Below are 19,086 nucleotides of genomic sequence, written 5' to 3' on the forward strand. Positions count from 1 at the left end.
CTGGAAAAATCTAGAAGAAATGGATAATTTCCTGACACTTACACTCTCCAAGACTAAACCAGGAAGAAGTTGAACTTCTGAATAGACTAATAGCAGGCTCTGAAATTGAGGCAACAATTAATAGCCTACCAACCAAAAAAAAAAAAGTCCAGGACCAGATGGATTCACAGCTGAATTCCTCTACCAGAGGTAATAAGGAGGAGTTGGTACCATTACTTCTGAAACTATTCCAATCAATAGAAAAAGAGGGAATCCTCCTTAACTCATTTTATGAGGCCAACATCCTGATACCAAAGCCTGGCAGATAATATCGAAAAAGAGAATTTTAGACCAATATCCCTGATGGTTTATCGATGCAAAAAATCTCAATAAAAATACTGGCAAACCGGATTCAGCAACACATCAAAAGCTTATCCACCATGATCATGGCTTCATCCCTGGATGCAAGGCTGGTTCAACATTCGCAAATCAATAAACATAATCCAGCATATAAACAGAACCAAAGACAAGAACCACATGGTTATCTCAATAGATGCAGAAAGGCTTTTGACAAAATTCAACAGCCCTTCATGCTGAAAACGCCAATAAATTCGTATTGATGGAACGTACCTCAAAATAATAAGAGCTATTTATGACAAAACCCACAGCCAATATCATACTGAATGGGCAAAAAACTGAAAAATTCCCTTGAACACTGGCATTAAAAGACAGGGATGCCCCTCTCACCACTCCTATTCAACATAGTGTTGGAAGTTCTGGCTAGGCAATTAGGCAAGAGAAAGAAATCAGGGGTATTCAGTTAGGAAAAGAAGAATAAATTGTCCCTGTTTGTAGATGACATGATTGTATATTTAGAAAACCCCATTGTCTCAGCCCAAAATCTCCTTAAGCTGGGATAAGCAACTTCAGCAAAGTCTCAGGATACAAAATTAATGTGCAGAAATCACAAGCATTCTTATACACCAGTAACAGACAAACAGAGAGCCAAATCACAATGAACTTCCATCTCACAATTGCTTCAAAGAGAATCAAATACCCAGGAATCCAACTTACAAGGATGTAAAGGACCTCTCAAGGAGAACTACAAACCACCGTTCACTGAAATAAAAAGAGGACACAAACAAATGGAAGAACATACCATGCTCATGGATAGGAAGAATCAGTATCGTGAAAATGGCCATACTGCCCAAGGTAATTTATAGATCTCGCCATCCCCTATCAAGCTACCAATGAGTTTCTTCACAGAATTGGAAAAACTGCTTTAAAGTTCATATGGAACCAAAAAGAGCCCGCATCTCCAAGACAATCCTAAGTCAAAGAACAAAGCTGGAGGCATCACGCTACCTGACTTCAAACTATACTACAAGGCTACAGGTAACCAAAAACAGCATGGTACTGTTCAAAACAGATATAGACCAATGGAACAGAACAGAGTCCTCTAGAAATAATACCACACATCCACAGCCATCTGATCTTTGACAAAACCTGAGAGAAACAAGAAATGGGGAAAGGATTCTATTTAATAAATGGTGCTGGGAAAATTGGCTAGCCATAAGTAGAAAGCTGAAACTGGATCCTTCCTTACTCCTTATATGAAAATTAATTCAAGATGGATTAGAGACTTAAATGTTAGACCTAATACCATAAAAACTTAGAGGAAAACCTATATAAATTCATCTAGACATAGGCATGGGCAAAGACTTCATGTCTAAACACCAAAAGCAACGGCAGCAAAGCCAAAATTGGATAAAATGGATTCTCATTAAACTAAAGAGCTTCTGCACTGCAAAAGAAACTACCATCAGAGTGAACAGGCAAACCTACAGAATGGGAGAAAAATTTTGCAATCTACTCATCTGACAAAGGCCAATATCCAGAACCTACAAAGAACTCAAACAAATTTTCAAGAAAAACAAACAACCCCATCAAAAGTGGGCAAAATGATATGAATAGACATTTCTCAAAAGAAGACATTCATACAGCCAACAAACACATGAAAAATGCTCATCATCACTGGCCATCAGAGAAATGCGTAAATCAAAACCACAATGAGATACCATTTCACACCAAAGAATGGCTATCATTAAAAGTCAGGAAACAACAGGTGCTGGAGAGGATGTGGGAGAAATAGGAACACTTTTATTAATTGTTGGTGGATTGTAACCAGTTCAACCATTATGGAAAACAGTATGGCGATTCCTCAAGGATCTAGAACTAGATAGTACCTATATGTGACCCAGCTTAATCCATTACTGGGTATATACCCAAGGATATAAATTATGCTGCTCTAAAGACATGCACACGTATGTTTATTGCAGCACTATTCACAAATAGCAAAGACTTAAATCAACCCAAATGTCCATCATCAGTGACAGATTGGATTAAGAAAAATGTGGCACATATACACCATGGAATACCATGCAGCCATCAAAAAGGATGAGTTTGTGTCCTTGTAGGGACATGGATGCAGCTGGAATCCATCATTCTTAGCAAACTATCACAAGAACAGAAAACCAAACACCGTGATGTTCTCACCAGGTGGGAACTGAACAATGAGATCACTTGACTCGAAGGGGAATATCACACACCGGGCCTACCATGGGGAGGGGGGAGGGGAGGGATTGCATTGGGAGTTATACCTGATGTAAATGACGAGTTGATGGGTGCAGCACACCAACAAGGCACAAGTATACATATGTAACAAACTCCACCGTTATGCACATGTACCCTACAACTTACAGTATAAGCAATAATAATAAATAAAAAAAAAAAGCATCTTTCTTAATTTTATATTTGCTCAGATTTAGCTCCCAGGCTTTGTCATTTCTAAGCCTGCAAAGCCATGATAAAGAGCTATTGTCTGTGGTACAGGCAAATAAAACTTGCCCTGGCTAGCTTTCCCTACCAAAGGCCGCTTCTACTAACTCTAACTTTAAGGAAAATTAATGATGTTATCTCGGTGATTTCCTGATGCCAATGAAGAGTCTGAATTACAGATGCCTTGGAAATATGCACTTCCACCTCTATTAAGCACTTGATCTTATTTTTTTTCACTTCCCTATCAATGTTTCCATATTGCAGAAAGCCAAATAACACAATTGTATCCACTATAGAGAATTCACTATTTAAGTGGAGAGCATCACCGTTGGCCTATAATGTCCCCAGTTTGTAATCAGTTAAATGCTGCATGACTCCTTACTGCCTCTCAACACATTGTGAATGAAAATTAAACTTGATAGAAAAGCAGGAACAAAGACAAAATCTTGGTAAGAAGGATTTATAAACTGTTTCATATAGCTGATACCCCATTGAAAGTTATGAAGAAGGTAATTTAAGCATTTTCTTTCTTCCTTTGTAGTTCTGTTGACATTCCATAGGTGTGTGGCTTCTAAAATTAAAAAGATAGCCAACTTGTAAGAGCAGAAATAAAAATGCACTTAACAAACCAAGTGTATTTAGTTTATTAATGTGTGGTGGGTTGGAGAGAGCCCAAACCACAGGGCTAAATATACTGCAGTTGATAAGTGTGACAAATATTCTGCAAACAATAAGAAATAGAGAACAATTTGCCTCTATTCAGCAACTAAAGCACACGTTATAGAGATTTGGTACAGGCTGGAGTTGTGTGAATAGTCACAGTTTCTGGGCTCACCCTCACCATGACAAACCAGGTGAAAAATGCACCACCTTCTCTGTAAATGCACCTCACCTTCTGATAGTGCACCAAGGGTCACATTAGACAGGCTTCAGTTGCTAAAGAAGACTCTTAGGACCCACAATATCATGGCTTACAAATCCATGCTCTATTGCCAGAAAAGGCTACATTATAACAGCATTACTGTCAGGATATGGATCCACGGCCACAGGCTGCCTCCACAGCAAGGGGGTCTCGAGAGGCCAGTGTAATTATTTTGCCCCTCTCCTACAACAATCTACTTTTTCCATATACCATGTATTATTTTTCACATAGGTTAGAGGCCATGTCTCTGTTAGTTCTGAGTTTAAGACATCTTGAGGACATGGCCAAACTAATTTTCTCAGTTTATATGGTTTGACAGATACTGGTGCCCAAGAGAGGTCTCATAACATGACCCGTCTATCTCCCAGGGGAAATACTGTAATCTTGTTTAACTGTTACCCACTAGGGAAAGAATGGTTGTCTCTCAGTCTTGATGCTAAAGAGGTTAAAGAACACCTAGTAGGTTCTGTTTTCCAGTAATTATTGGTTCCCTTCTCCAGCTATCAACCTTGGCAGCTTGCCATCCCTATCCTTCCTCCTGGAATTGGATGCCCTTGAAGTGCCCTTCTTGCACTAGGAAGTCTTTTTCATCAGTTTATCATTTCTCATTCAAAGCAAATTCTACCTGGCCACATATCTCTAGCCCAGCTCCTAATTCTCCCGTTTCTTTTATTTCAAGTGGATTCATGCCCTTTGGTCTACCAGACATGGTGCCATTGAGAAATAACATCTTTAATGGGAAATACACATGAGACACAAAAATGTGACTAGGCTAAAATCATATGAATAGTAGTCACTCCTAAAAGGACTTTGGTTTGGGTATGTCACAGAAATTTCTGTAGCCATCCGTATCAAATTTCTAGCTTTTCAGTCTCAGGAAAGTAGGCCCACCAAATTCAACTTAAATATCTGTCACTGATTCAAGTTGTCCCAATTGTCCCTCCACCCACTAATAGCTTTCCACACAGAGTAATAGGGAAAATAGCTTTTTTTTTTTTTAAACACATAATGTTGTGACAGATGAAACATACAGCACGTAAACCTTCTACCACATACCCAATACCTTTCTTAAACCTTCATCATCACAATTAATGGCCACACAGTGTTCATTGAGATTGTTATAAATCATTGTTCTTCAGATTTGACTGGGTAAATATTCCCTCAGGGTATTTCCTGACACAGATGATTAATAACAGATATGTCCTGTGAAAGAACCAAAAGACATTAATGAATACTAACCAAAAGCCACATTAATATTGCTCCATGGTGTTGTAGTTGCAGTTAGAACTCCCATCTCATCATCCAGTGTGTTGGGTAGGTTGGCTGACTCTCCCACTCACATCTTGGCTCTTTCAAGGAGAAGGAGGTTTTAACAGAGTCCTCCACCCCAAGAGGCATCTGAGTCTAAACTAAGGGAGCATATTATTCTCTTATTTTAAACCTCTTCCTAGGCAGCAACATTATGTTAGGTTTTCCCTTAAAAAAAAAAAGTATCGGCCAGGCTTGGTGGCTCACACCTGTAATCCCAGCACTTTGGGAGGCCGAGGCAGGCGGATCACGAGGTCAGGAGATCGAGACTATCCTGGCTACCACGGTGAAACCCCGTCTCTACTAAAAATACAAAAAATTCGCTGGGCGTGGTGGCAGGCGCCTGTAGTCCCAGCTACTTGGGAGTCTGAGGCAGGAGAATGGCATGAACCCGGGAGGCAGAGCTTGCAGTGAGCCAAGATTGCGCCACTACACTCCAGCCTGGGTGACAGAGCAAGACTCTGTCTCAAACAAAAAAAAAAAAAAAAAGAAAGAAAGAAAGAAAAAAGTATCTTTGGTGGTTTCCTTCCCCTTGCAACAATCTCACCTTTTTCCTTTTATCATTAATTTTAAGCCAAACCTCTTCCCCAGCTACACACAGACACACAATGCAACAGTCCCCAACTTGTGAAGTTTCAACTTAACAATTTTTTTATTTCACAGTGATGCAAAGTGATATGTATTCAATAGAAACCGTACTTCTAGATTTGAATTTTGATCTTTTCCCAGGCTAGTAATATGCGGTATGATACTCTCTCCCCTTGCTGGGCAGCAGCACTGAACCTCAGCTCCCAGTCAGCCACAAGATCATGAGGCTAAACAACTGACACTTTACTGTGGACTGTGTTGCTAGATCATTTTGCCCAACTGTAGGCTGATGTAAGTGTTGGGAGCACATTGAAGGTAGGCTAGGCTAAGCCATGAGTTTCAGTTGGTTAGGTGTATTAAATCCATTTGTGACTTAAGATATTTTCAACTTATGATGGAGATTATAACTCCATATAAAGAAATGGTGCTAGCCTATCCACTAGGTGACAAAACATTTGTGTGACAGCTTCAATTAGGCAAGGGACAGGGAAGGAGCAATCCATTCCATTGATCCTTGCGGAATTCTTGTGCTTAAGTACCAACTAATAGCCGTAGTATCTTATTTTGGAATATTAGCAGTCTTTGAAACTCTTAACTGTAGCCCCAGTTCAGGGACTACTAGGTCTGGCATCAAAAAGGAAAACTATAGTGACATAGGGAATACCTGTAAGTGCCCAATTTGAATTATCTTTTTAATTGTCATTGGCCTCACAGGTGTAGCCCATTTATCAAAACTGATAGTTGCTTTGGTTTTATGGTTGGGACTCCACCTGCAGGCCAGAGAGGGTGAAGCCCAATGGAAAGAAATTCTTAACTTACATTAGCTTTTGCTAACCCAACCAAGGAATTGGATTCTTTTTAGCAGTCTTGCCATCAGTTTGCAATTGCCTCCTAATCCATTTTGTTCAAGTTCTTAGGTTCAAGTTCTCTCACTTCCAGATTCCCCTAGAAAGTTATATCATCAGTAACCAATTTCAAAGCCTGTGTTACTTCCAACCAAGGGTAGCTTGTTGAGCAACTTCAAAGGTTCTTTTTCATCCCTTTTATCATAATCATCTTTTTTTTCTTTCTAAATAATGCCTTAGTAATACTTTTAGCTAAGAATGAGTTGGAGGTGTCTTAAACAATCTTGCTTCTGACACTCACTGCCCTGACAGTGGCAGTTAGACAGGGTTCAATTGCTAAAGAGGACTCACAGGACCCAAATGACAGTGCTTACGAATCTAGAGTTCTTTGCAGAAAAAGGATGCAATATACCTACAACATTAAAACCAGAATAAGTGTCACAGCCACAGGCTGCCTCACAGCATAGGGTCCAGAGAGGACAGGTACAAGCTATAATTGCCCTCTGTCTACAAAGCCACACCAAGATGCATTTTCTCTCTTGGAACAAGAGCTACTGATGTGAGCACAAAACACCTTGGAAACCAGGGGGCACAAATTGGAGTTTCAGCCAGGCTTTCTTATGTCCTGCCAGTAACCTAGGCGTACTGTTCCTATGTAACCAGCCTCAAACTCACTGGCTTCCATTGGTCTCACTGTGCCCAGGTAAAAATGGTCAGTGTTATTGTTAGCAATAAACAATGGTGATAACCTGCAACCCGTGGCTACACTTCAACACAGTAAGTCATTTTGAAAAGAAAGTGCTTTGACCAGGGCTCTGCACTGTGTAGATATTTTAGCAAGGCCTCTCGTGCCAACTCCAGCCTCTCTGGAATTGACCCTTACTGCACAGACAACTACATCAAAGTGCATTGACTTTCTTGAAGTGCAAAGATTTGCTTGGGAGGTCCTTCAGCCATAAGTGCAAGTTGCCTGTAGAATGGCATGCCTGGGCAAGAAAAATCAGCAAACATGCAGCAGTTCTTCTACCATTACTCACCTCTTTCTGTTTCTGTGCTAATTAGATCACAGAATTATTTATACATCAACATAGAATATCCAGGTTGACCTACAGGATGAACTTGGGGGTTATATAGGCACCATGAGACATTTTTTTTTTCCACTAACCAACTTTTTGGTGCTTCTGTTTTATCCTACTGTTGTCATTAGCATGGAATGCAGAATGGTTTTCCTTTTCTGTAAAGTCAGTAAGGACATATTCTGCCACCCACTTTTCCCTCTTACAATATGTACCTCCATGAGAAATCAGAAAACCTAGATAACCTGCCATAACACCCAGAGCGAGTCTCCATATCTCTGGTCTCAGTTGTCTCAACTGCAAAATGATTTTAAAGCAACCTTCTGGCTCTAAGAGTCTATCACTCTGTAAAAGACAAAAAAAAAAAATCTGTCTTACATAGAAAGGAATAGCAAGGGTTAGCTACTGTGGCATACATAGAAAGGAAAAGAATTAGCTTTTGAAGCTAGAAGGTTGAGAAGATGATCAGGCACAACCAGAGCCTCAGGAACCATTAGTGGGATCCCTGTGCTGAAGTCCTGCCTGCTCGCCACCCCCCAACCACCACTGTCTGCTTTTTCTGCACAGCAAAGAGGATCCTGGAGAGTCAGCAATTTTTATCCTGTCCCCACCCTCTCTCACCCCCATAGCCCTCATGCGTAGGGTACCACCACATGGTCCCTATTCTTCAATGGCTTCAAAGCCTATAGCATCCTCTACTGTAAACATAATTTAGAAAGTGAGGATGTATTAGAATACTTGGGTTTTTATAAAGCTTTGAAGGTATATCTACTAGTGAATACACACACACACACACACACACACACACATAATATTTAATGGAAATTCCTAGCTTAAGGAAAAAAATGGTTTCACACAACTGTATCTGCTGGTTGTTTATTGAGGGTCCTAAAAACAGCTAATCATTACATTTAATGTTTCATCAAAAAGTCTAGGTGCGTTCTCTAAGCTGTTCATTTGGAAAAGCATATGCATGGCAATTAAATTGTCCCTATTGATATTCTCACTTCCTTTTCAGGTCCATAGCATGGATTGTGTATACCTAAATAGAATTCTTTTCAAAATAATTCCATGAAAGTTGAATTCTGTTTGACATGTTTGTTTAGGGAAATGTGCTCGTCAGTCTTCTATGATGGGTTGTTCTTGTGTTTAACCACATCCAGTTTTAGCAGAGCACACTGCACAGTATTTCTCTCCTAACTGTGTCATCTTCTGCTCCTGTAATTTCAGAGCAATTGCTTTGCTCCCCTCTGGAGCTATTTATACTCAACAATTGCTCTTCTGTGTGTTACCCATTCACCTGTACAGAGATAAGAGCAGGCCCAATAAAATGAAATTCATGCAGTTTTTCTCTTTGTTCGTTTCCATCACACGGATAAATAAGACTCTTAATACAAAAGCGATTCTAAAAATTCTCACTAGTTACTTCTTAAATGCCTGGATCAGAGGCAAAATACTTAATGATGACTAAAGCAGAGTAACAAAAAAGAAAATAATCGAAAAACTTCCAACCACCCATAGCTTCCTTCAGTATAGAAGGAAACATGTTGGGAATATTGGTGTTTGGAAGAAATCCATTCCTCTCTTCCAGTAATGAAGCGGGTATACTGTGTTTCTAAGTGTTCCTACTACGTGCACTTGAGTATACGCCCTCTGAGGAAAACAGGCACACAGAAGAGAGAATAAAAGTTTGAGTCTTTTGTCTCTGAACCTCTCTCCAGCCTCCCATGCAGTCCGCTTTCAGCCATTCCCTCCTCACGTCCTCCCGCCCTCCTGCCTCCTTGCATTGCTTTTTAAAATTCTTTATTATTTTTCTCACTTAACTCCTCAGGTCAGTCTCCCAAGTTATCTTCCTTCCTCCCACTTTAAACAAAGTCTCAGCTTCCATGAAAAGGGTCATTTCTCGATCTTTAGAGTATTTCAGAGCAAAAACAGAGGGGCCTTCCCTTCCAAGGGAGGAGTGCAGACTCCTGCTTCCACCGCCATGTCTGCTTCATGCTTCTGGGGAAACTCCAGGATTTTCTGTTTTCCTTTTTTTTAAAAGAGAAAAATGTGTGCGATATAGGTGCAAAAGTATTTTTGCACAAACCTACATAGGTATTAACCACTATTTTTGTTTCTTTCTTAATATTTAATTAGAACTGGCCACGAATAACTTGTAAAATACACTAAAGCCTTAAGTTTGCATTTCTTTATTACTGGGAAAGCTGTTTACTGAGTGGGATTTACCTGTATTTATGTGAACTACATTTATAATTGACTTGCCCCTTCCCCCTAGATGCATGAGAGATTTACTTAATTAGCATGGATTCCTAGTCTCAAAGGACTGAGAATTTCAACCAGAGCTTAGGTGTATAAGGTGGTATAAAAGCAATGTTGTGTTTCTAGTTTGGCTAATAAATTGGCTTTAGAGAAATGAATCTTTTCATGACACTTGGGAATAAAGCTTGTGATTTGCTGATGTTGGACAAGGTTGAAGTTTCACTTTCGTTAAATTTTTGTCCCTGGCATAAGATTAAATACCTCCTCAGATCAAGGGAATTTTCCTCCCTCAGTCTTATAAAGTTCTTAGAGGACTTGGAAAGCATATTATAAAATACAATTTGAAGGTGAAAGGAGAAATAAGTGAGCCTCAGGTCTGAAAACTGGATAGATTATACAATTACTTTAGTTTGCCTATAGGAAATTTTAGTGGAGAGTATTTTCTTCACCTAATATTAGGGTAGCAGAGAGATGCTGAGGTGACTGATATTTCAAGGAGAAAAGTGCTTAATGATTATAAATGCATAGCTAGAAATAGAGTTTACACAACCTTAGCCATACAGATTAATCTAACAGATTTTCTCTAATACCAATACAAGAAAGTATTATTGGATCTCTTCAAACATTTCTGCTAAAACATTTTTTTTTTCTTATTCAGGTGAAAATTGAGTCTGTTTATGTAGAACAGGATAGGCCCCCTTAACTCTCAGATATTCCCCAGTAATCCAAGCATGGGAATTATGTCTTTGCCCGTACCTGCACCCAATGCCAGTGAGATTTAAGAACAACTTCAGATCCTGAATACTGATGAAACTCATCAACTTAGAGTCGAGGGATAAAAATAAAACACCTTTCAAAGAGAGTGTGGTTCAAGTTTGGTGTTTATTAAAGGGTATGAGAGGGTCCTAGCTAGGATTCTCAAAGGAAAAAGGACACCGAAAGGAAGGTTATACTCTCTGAATCATTTGTGATTTTATTTGTTTTTGCAGTGGATCTCTTGAGCCTGTCAGCTGCATGTGATGCCTTGGACCAGCACAACCTCAAGCAAAATGACCAGCCCATGGATATCCTGCAGATTATTAATTGTTTGACCACTATTTATGACCGTCTGGAGCAAGAGCACAACAATTTGGTCAACGTCCCTCTCTGCGTGGATATGTGTCTGAACTGGCTGCTGAATGTTTATGATACGTACGTATGGCTAGTTTTTGTTTCCCGGGCTCTGTCATAGGAGGCTTAGCTTACAGAATGGTGACAGTGTAATTAGCATTACAACAGGGCCTCAGAAGCTGTGGACCTAATGCTGTTCCTGTGATAAAAAATATTTTTGCATTTATGACTTGAAAAATATTTTAATAAACTAGGAGTTAAGAGCCAGAACGTAGATTGCTCTCAGATTCGAAAACAAACAAAACCCTGAGATACTCATTCTTCAAATAGTGGAATAAGTCAACATATAGCCCTTGGTTCTTTCCCTTTCTCGCCCATGGATTTTGGAATTCTTCCATGCACTTCAGGGGTGGCTCCCTCTCACTGGCGGCCATGGCTGTGCTCCTGGAGACACTGGCACACCTGTCTCCAGATCAGAATTGTCTTAGCTGATACTTAGGAGACTTGTAGAAGATTATGAATTGATAGGCCAAACAAAATGAAAACAAGCCCTTAATACAGCAAACTTAACTCCTCAAACTGAGAACATTTTTGGTTTTATTTTGTTTTTTAATAAGATTTTATGAAGTTTCAGTTTGGCGCCTCCATTCATCACTCTCTCTTAGAGAACAATTATTTGTTTATTTTGGTTTGCACATGGGAGATATCCCCAGTTCTGATTTTTTTTTTTTTCTTGAGCTTAATGAAGACAATTGAAGAAGGGAGCAGAAGGAATTGGTTTTAATGTTGCCTAAATTCTTCTCAGACCTCAAAATTATTACATACCTCATTTCACCAATCAAGAACATATTCCCATTTGGAAATCTGGGAAGGTTTTCTGAAAAGAGTTGCATAACAACTATTTTGCCTTTTACCTTTGTTGTAGACTTCTACCACCTTTTTAACTAAAATTTATAGCTTTTTTTCTTTCTTATTTTGATAAGGTATTGCTTTTTAAAATTTCAGGACCACCTGACTATTACATTCATCTTAGTTATCTACCAAGTCCTTGAACATGTCGGATTTCAATTGTGAACTACATTTACATTAGTTTTGATAAGAGTTTGTATTCGGGTTTCTCCTCAAATATATTTTGGCACTGTTTTCTTTGCAGATGACATGTGAATGCATTCTGAATATATAACTCCATTCTACCTGCCTGAAAATTATTTGGTGACAATTTTAACTCCTTGAAGTTGCTGTATAAAGTGGATTTGTTAAATTTTGAACAACCTTTTCTTAAGAGGAAAAAAGATAAGAAAATTTTCCAATGATAGGAATTTTGTTAGTCCATTAGTGCCCAGGATTTCTTTTTGACTGAGGGATTTAATAAATTTTAATAGTTGAAAGTTGAGCATATTGTTCACCGAAAATAACCGCAGTTGGAACTATCATTTGTGATTTTGAAGTGCTAATGAGCAAATTATTTGAAAATGTTTTCTCCTTTTTCTTTTTACTGATATCTAAGGGCCAGTAGCTTTCCGTAATAAAATAAGAAGCCAAAAAACTATTGAAAGACATTTTTTAACTTTAATTTTAGGTTTTGGGGTACATGTGAAGGTCTGTTACATAGGTAAACTCATGTCACGGGGGTTTGTTGTACAGATTATTTCATCACTCAGGTATTAACCTATTTATGCCTAGTGTTCCATTACTGGAACACTAAGCTTTTGTGGGAATTATTCATATCCTACTGCTCAAGGTCATTGTCAAGGTCTGATTTTCACAAAAAATAATTTGCAACCTCCAGCATAAACGGGTTAACCGCAGTACCCAATAGTTGTCTTTTCTGCTTCTCTCCCTCCTCCCACCCTCCACCCTCAAGACCCCAGTGTCTGTTGTTCCCTTCTTTGTGTTCATGAGTTCTCATCATTAAGCTTCCACTTATAAGTGAGAACATACAGTGTTTACTCTTTTGTTTTTGCATTAGTTTGCTAAGGATAATAGCCTCCAGTTAATCCATGTTCAAAAGACATGATCTCATTCTTTTTTAAAGCTGCATAGTATTCCATGATGTATATGTACCATATTTTCTTTATCTAATTTGTAATTGATGGGCATTTACATTGATTCCATGTCTTGAAAGACATTTTCTACAAAATGGAAAACTTTTCATTCTTATTTTTCCTTTTTTTCCCCATGGATAAAATTAGCTTATTAATAAATTTGTTATGTGGAATGCTTTATTTCAGTTTTCTATATGCAAAGTGAAATAAAAGCAATCTATATTAAAACATTGATATAGCAACAGGTTATTTATAAATTTATTTTTTAGATCATGTATTTGAATGCTGTTTAATAGAGTATCATATTTTTCTCATAGAGATAAGCATTTATATTTTATATTATGTGTTATGTGGCCTGAAGTGATTAATTTTCTTTCAGTAAGGGGCAGTCTGATGAAGATCTAAGCATTTAAGAGGGCAGAGCAGTTAGTTGCCGGTAATTTTTTTGGCTTCAGTGACCAAAGTGGGTAATTTGCTTTAATAACCAAAGTAGATTGGTGAAGAGTAGTAATTCTTCTGCTTACCAACTTAAACCAAGGTGGCTTTCCATAGGTGAATAGAATTTTTTTTCTTAATTTATGTAGAACTTTTGCAGTTCAAATACGAGTTTTTAGGAATTGAAACTTGGTAAACATTCAGTGGTCAAGTTGGTTGAATTTCCATTGTATTGTAGGTCATCAGTCAAAGAGATAATAAATTTGGAAAAGTTCAAAACAATCTTAATAAAACAGTGGTCAATAGAGTTCACACCACTTTACTCTTTTATTTTTCCTTTTCAAGGCTTTATACTTAAGTAGAAGTGTTTACCCTCTAGGAAAGTGTCAGTAATTGTTTTCTGGTTTGATTCTTCATAACAGGGGACGAACAGGGAGGATCCGTGTCCTGTCTTTTAAAACTGGCATCATTTCCCTGTGTAAAGCACATTTGGAAGACAAGTACAGATGTAAGTCGTGTATACTAACGCTGTATTCTTTTATTAATGTTGGCTAATTACCCTAGTTCTAGATGGGACATGACAGACTGTTCTTATTTGACAGCAGGTTCCTCATGTAAGATGTAGAACTGCTTTTAGAGTGTCATAAAATTTGGTTTGTGCCATTCCTTGTCAAACATTAAATTGCAGGTATTTAAATAGAGAATGAGGATTAGCGTTTCCAGTCCAAGTATTATTTTACATTACACTGACTGTGTCTGAATAAAACACATGTTCCTAGGGGATAAAGTCTGATTTTCTAACCTCTTTCTATAAGTCAGAAAAATAAGTGTGAAGATTTAATCCCTGCACTTGTCTAGTCTTTGGATTCTTATTTAAAGAATACTATGTGACATTCATGTTCAAGAAACATTGTTTATTTTATAATCATCTTACTGCAAGTTGTACTGATACATCCAATTCCGTGACATGACTAACATTTTATTATTTGGGAGACAGATAGCTTGCTGTTTCTTAAAGGGTAGATACGTACCACCCTACAGAATTTCCTTTTGATTACGCATTGGGTTCTTCTGCTTAAAAATTTTAAAACCAAATTAAAAGCAAATGCTAGAGGAGTGATGGTTCAGATGACCAAGTGACCATCCATTCCTATTGTGAAAGGCTGCACTTGGTTTTCGCCTTGAAATACTTATAAGCAATCTTTCCAGTAGGAATATTAAACAAACCCGGCCTAGCTGGTCTTTTCTCTCTTCCCCTAAGGCCTAGCCACACATGTGAGGAGATGTGCTGAGCTTCAGTACAGGCAGGAGATAAAAGCCACTCTGTGTCCTCCTGATCATTTCTCCTTCAGGAGTAAGCCACAAAATACACAAACCATTTTGACTCTCACTTTTATGTAGTGTCCGCTTGAGTTTTCTCATCCTGAGAACCAAAGAAAAATAACTGAACAGCTTTTATTAACCATGCTAAAATGTATTTTGGATAAGATGGGATATCTGTGTGCTTTTCTCCTTTAAACATTGTAGTTACTTATTATAGATTAGGTTTTAATCTACTGTATATATGGTATAGTAACAGCACATTGTAAATATAATATTAAAGTGAATAATTGAAGAAGCTTTGAGCTGGTGTTTCAAATAACTACTAAGAAGGAACATGGTTTTAGGTTGGTGAAACAAAAATATTAAATTCAAAATGAGATGTTTGAAAATAACTCATAACTTTGAACATAAACATCTAGGTATGTGTATCGGAGAGAAGATAAAAAGCTGTTCGTACAATCTCAATTTTTAATGTCATCTTAGGTATCTTGTTAAAGCATTTAATTTCCTAGAGTTTAAAGTGTGCTTATGGGTACAGAAAGCTTTCTTGGATTTACTTTTTTTGAAGGGGCAACTTCTAGGTGAATATAAGGTATGATTAAATTTTTATATCTGAGAACAAAACATAACATTGCAAGCATTCGGTATGTTCATTCATTCTGTTACATATATTGGGCACCTACTCTCCACCGGGTACTGCTAGTCTACTCTAGATACTTCTGGCACACAACTGACCAAGATATGGTTCCTTCCCTCAAGGGGATATAATTCTCCTGCCAAAAAAGATAGACACATATTAAATCAATGCCAGCATAACGTGATATGAGCTATTAATTAGAAATATGCAGCCAGGCGCAGTAGCTCACGCCTGTAATTCCAGCACTTAGGGAGGCCGAGGTAGGTGAATCACTTGAGGTCAGGAGTTCAAGACCAGCCTGGCCATCATGGTGAAACCCCGGCCTGGCCAACATGGTGAAACCCCGTCTCTACTAAAAATACAAAAATTAGCTGGGCGTGATGGCATGTGCCTGTAATCCCAGCTACTCAGGAGGCTGAGGCAGGAGAATGGCTTGAACCCAGGAGGCAGAGGTTACAGTGAGCAGAGATTGCGCCACTGCACTCCAGCCTGGGTGACACAGCAAGACTCCATCGCAAACATCAACAACAACAACAGCAACAAACTATGCACAGTATCCTGTGGGAACACACACATGATGGACTGGAAGCTCAGTGATCTTATGACTCCATAAAGAAGTCCCAATTGTGGTACATTTTTGAATCTCTGGTATCCAAAGAGGGTGGTGTTTTGGGCCAGTTATACGTCTCTTAATGCTAAAACACTTATTTTTTGATGTAGTTACATCCTATATATAATAATTCCCAAGGATTGTGTTCTGGCTTAGAAGAAATTTAAGTGTCAAGGGTACATGTAAGCTTGTGCTTCTTGCAGTGACATAGTTTATGTAAAAGTTATCACACTTCATATATATACAGTGATCATTAACTTGATTCATAAAAATAATAAATGTCCAGATTAGCACAAATTAGAAGTAACCCCACTCTGTGGAAATATTGGCTACTCTTGAGAATTGCTACTGGAATTGAGTTGGACGTTAGTTTCTGCTGGCATCCATGGGTGCTGTGTTTTGACTGTTGCAATTTTCTTCTTCCTTTGTAGACCTTTTCAAGCAAGTGTCAAGTTCAACAGGATTTTGTGACCAGCGCAGGCTGGGTCTCCTGCTGCATGATTCTATCCAAATTCCAAGACAATTGGGTGAAGTTGCATCCTTTGGGGGCAGTAACATTGAGCCAAGTGTCCGGAGCTGCTTCCAATTTGTAAGTTTTTCACCTTCTAGGTAACATATGTATTCGTTCATATTTTAGAAATTAATTAAAAAACCCACAGAGCTTCAGTTTCTCCTATTAGCTCTTCAGTAGGCAGTAGGTGTGGGATTTGGGATATTTGGAACCTCTATAGTAAGCAGCTTCTGGAACTCTAGGTTTTGGGAAAGAAGACAGTGCTGAGGAAGGAAAAGAAATCTCCATCTGCAGCAGGGACCCCACAGTTACTGAGGTGCTGGAAGGGAAGAAGTTCAGCAAGGGAGGAACTAAGTCTCTAGCCACAGAAATCCTATGTATATAAGAAAATGGCCTTTGTAGGCGAGTCTCTTAGTCTCTGAGTCCTTTCTCTAATTCTGTCATTATAGCCTCCTTTCAATGGATGTTGGTAAATTGTTAGCACAGCTATCCTTTTTAAAAAAATGTCCTTTGTAGCTTTGACATTCCCCTATTATTCCAAAGTCTAGAAGTGTGTACTCTGCTAATGTCCATCACTAACTGAACACACTCTTGTCCATTCTATTTCCTATCCTGTCCCATTGCTTTTTCTCTGTCATAGTCAGTACCCCAGAAACATCCTCTTCTTCCCAAATGCCTGAGCACTCCACTGATAGACATTCACATTGCTCTAATTTTTTTTTCTCTGGTTTTTTTTTTTTTTTTCTTTTTTGAGATGGAGTCTCGCTCTGTCACACAGGCTGGAGTGCAGTGGTGCGATCTCTGCTCGCTGCAACCTCCACCTCCCGGGTTCAAGTGATTCTCCTGCCTCAGCCTCCTGAGTAGCTGGGATTGCAGGTGCCCACCACCACGCCCGGCTAATTTTTGTATTTTTAGTAGAGACAGGGTTTCACCAGGTTGGCCAGGCTGGTCTCAAACTCCTGACCTCAGGTGATCCACCTGCCTCGGCCTCCCAAAGTGCTCGGATTGTAGGCGTGAGCCACCACACCTGGCCTCTAATTTTTATTAGGTAAATAGTGCCACAATGAACATCCTTATCATTTAGCTTTTATCTTTGAAGCTTTCTTTATAGGATTAATTCTCAGGCGTGTGATTGCCAGACAAAAGAATACAAACCTTTTTTGTGGCCTTTCTTCAAAAGTTGTTCTAATTGTAATGCTATCAGTATTGAAGGAGTAAGATACTTTCAGTATCACATTATTCACGGTGTTCTTATTTATTTATTTTTTCAAGTGCTAAGAGCTGTTTTTCTTATGTAGGGTTTCTCGATCCATTCTAATTCTATTAACAATGGCTGAGATTTACAAAATAGAACTAGCTGTAGAGCTAACTGGGTTGTATCTGAAGTCTTTGACCACAGACTAGGATGAAACTATAGAAGGCTTCCTGGGCAAAACACTGTGAATATTTAGGTGTTTAAAGCAGTTTGAGTATTTATTTAATAGTTAGTTGGACACATTTACCAGATGCACACATAATAAGTTCACGTATGTAAAGTGGGATATACTGTTTGAATTATTTTGCCACAATTATGGCAAATTAGCTGTAAATGTAAAATACATGTGGAGAAATAAATATCTTTTCTTCCTCATACCCAAACCTTCCAAAATGCAGATAGATGATCAATCCAATCAATCATCAAAATGTAGACACAAGTAACTTTCATACAATGAATATTAATGGCCACAAGCAATCTAGATTCATTTTGATTTTTTAAAATCCCATTATAAAACAACTTGCCATAAACATGAGTTATTTCCTAATCTTTTGGTTTTTTTTTTTTTTTTTTTTTTTTTTTTTGAGACAGAGTCTCACTCTGTCGCCAAGGCTGGAGTGCAATGGCGTGATCTCGGCTCGCTGCAACCTCTGCCTCCCTGGTTCAAGCGATTCTCATGCCTCAGCCTCCTGAGTAGCTGGGATTACAGGGCACCTGCCACCATGCCTGGCTAATTTTTTATAGAGACAGGGCTTCACCATGTTGGCCAGGCTGGGCTCGAACTCCTGATCTCAAGCAATCCACCTCCCAAAGTGCTGGGATTACAGGTCCTAATCATTTTTCACCTTTAGTCAAGTCTCAGTTACTTTTTCAGTTCTAGTGAAGCACACACACGTGTTCATATATAGGGATATATAAACATATGTGTGTGTATTGTGACTTGGGTTAAAGGTAAGGTTCAGTGATGGTCCCTGCTGCAAAGTAAACTAGGCTCTATTCCGGGCCCGCTGGAGCCTTTGTTTTCTGTCACCCCGAGTACTGACTCATCAGGAAGCCACCACCATCCTCACTGCAGCCTCTGGCCCTCTTGAATTTGGTTGTCAGGATAAGGGGTGGCCAAACAGAAGCTCTGCTTTGCCTGGGCTGCCCCCCTTATCAGGAGACCAACCTATTCCATTTCTGCCTGCTGCATCCTTGTGCTGGATAACCTCCTACTCCCCTCAGCCCGTGTCTCTGGTTTGGTTACATTTCTGTCTCTGTAATAACAACTCTGTATTCTCAGTATCAAAGCTTTGAATTCAATCCATCCTTGCATATTTATTGAATGCCTCCTGGTTGGCCA

At 38.8% G+C, this 19,086-nt stretch overlaps 1 protein-coding gene across 10 annotated transcripts in view; it reads left to right on the forward strand.

Annotated features, from left to right (window-relative positions):
* DMD (dystrophin) overlaps positions 1–19,086 on the forward strand; it is a 2,174,064-nt gene that overhangs the window by 2,072,521 nt on the left and 82,457 nt on the right. For all 10 annotated transcript variants that reach the window (XM_031660704.1, XM_031660695.1, XM_031660696.1 and 7 more), the window contains 3 exons: positions 10,808–11,009; positions 13,831–13,916; positions 16,410–16,567. In XM_031660704.1, the coding sequence (XP_031516564.1) occupies positions 10,808–11,009; positions 13,831–13,916; positions 16,410–16,567 (446 nt within the window). The remainder of the gene's footprint in view (positions 1–10,807; positions 11,010–13,830; positions 13,917–16,409; positions 16,568–19,086) is intronic.

This window comes from Papio anubis, chromosome X (assembly GCF_008728515.1).
Source record: "Papio anubis isolate 15944 chromosome X, Panubis1.0, whole genome shotgun sequence".
In the NCBI taxonomy this organism is placed as follows: Eukaryota; Metazoa; Chordata; class Mammalia; order Primates; family Cercopithecidae; genus Papio; species Papio anubis.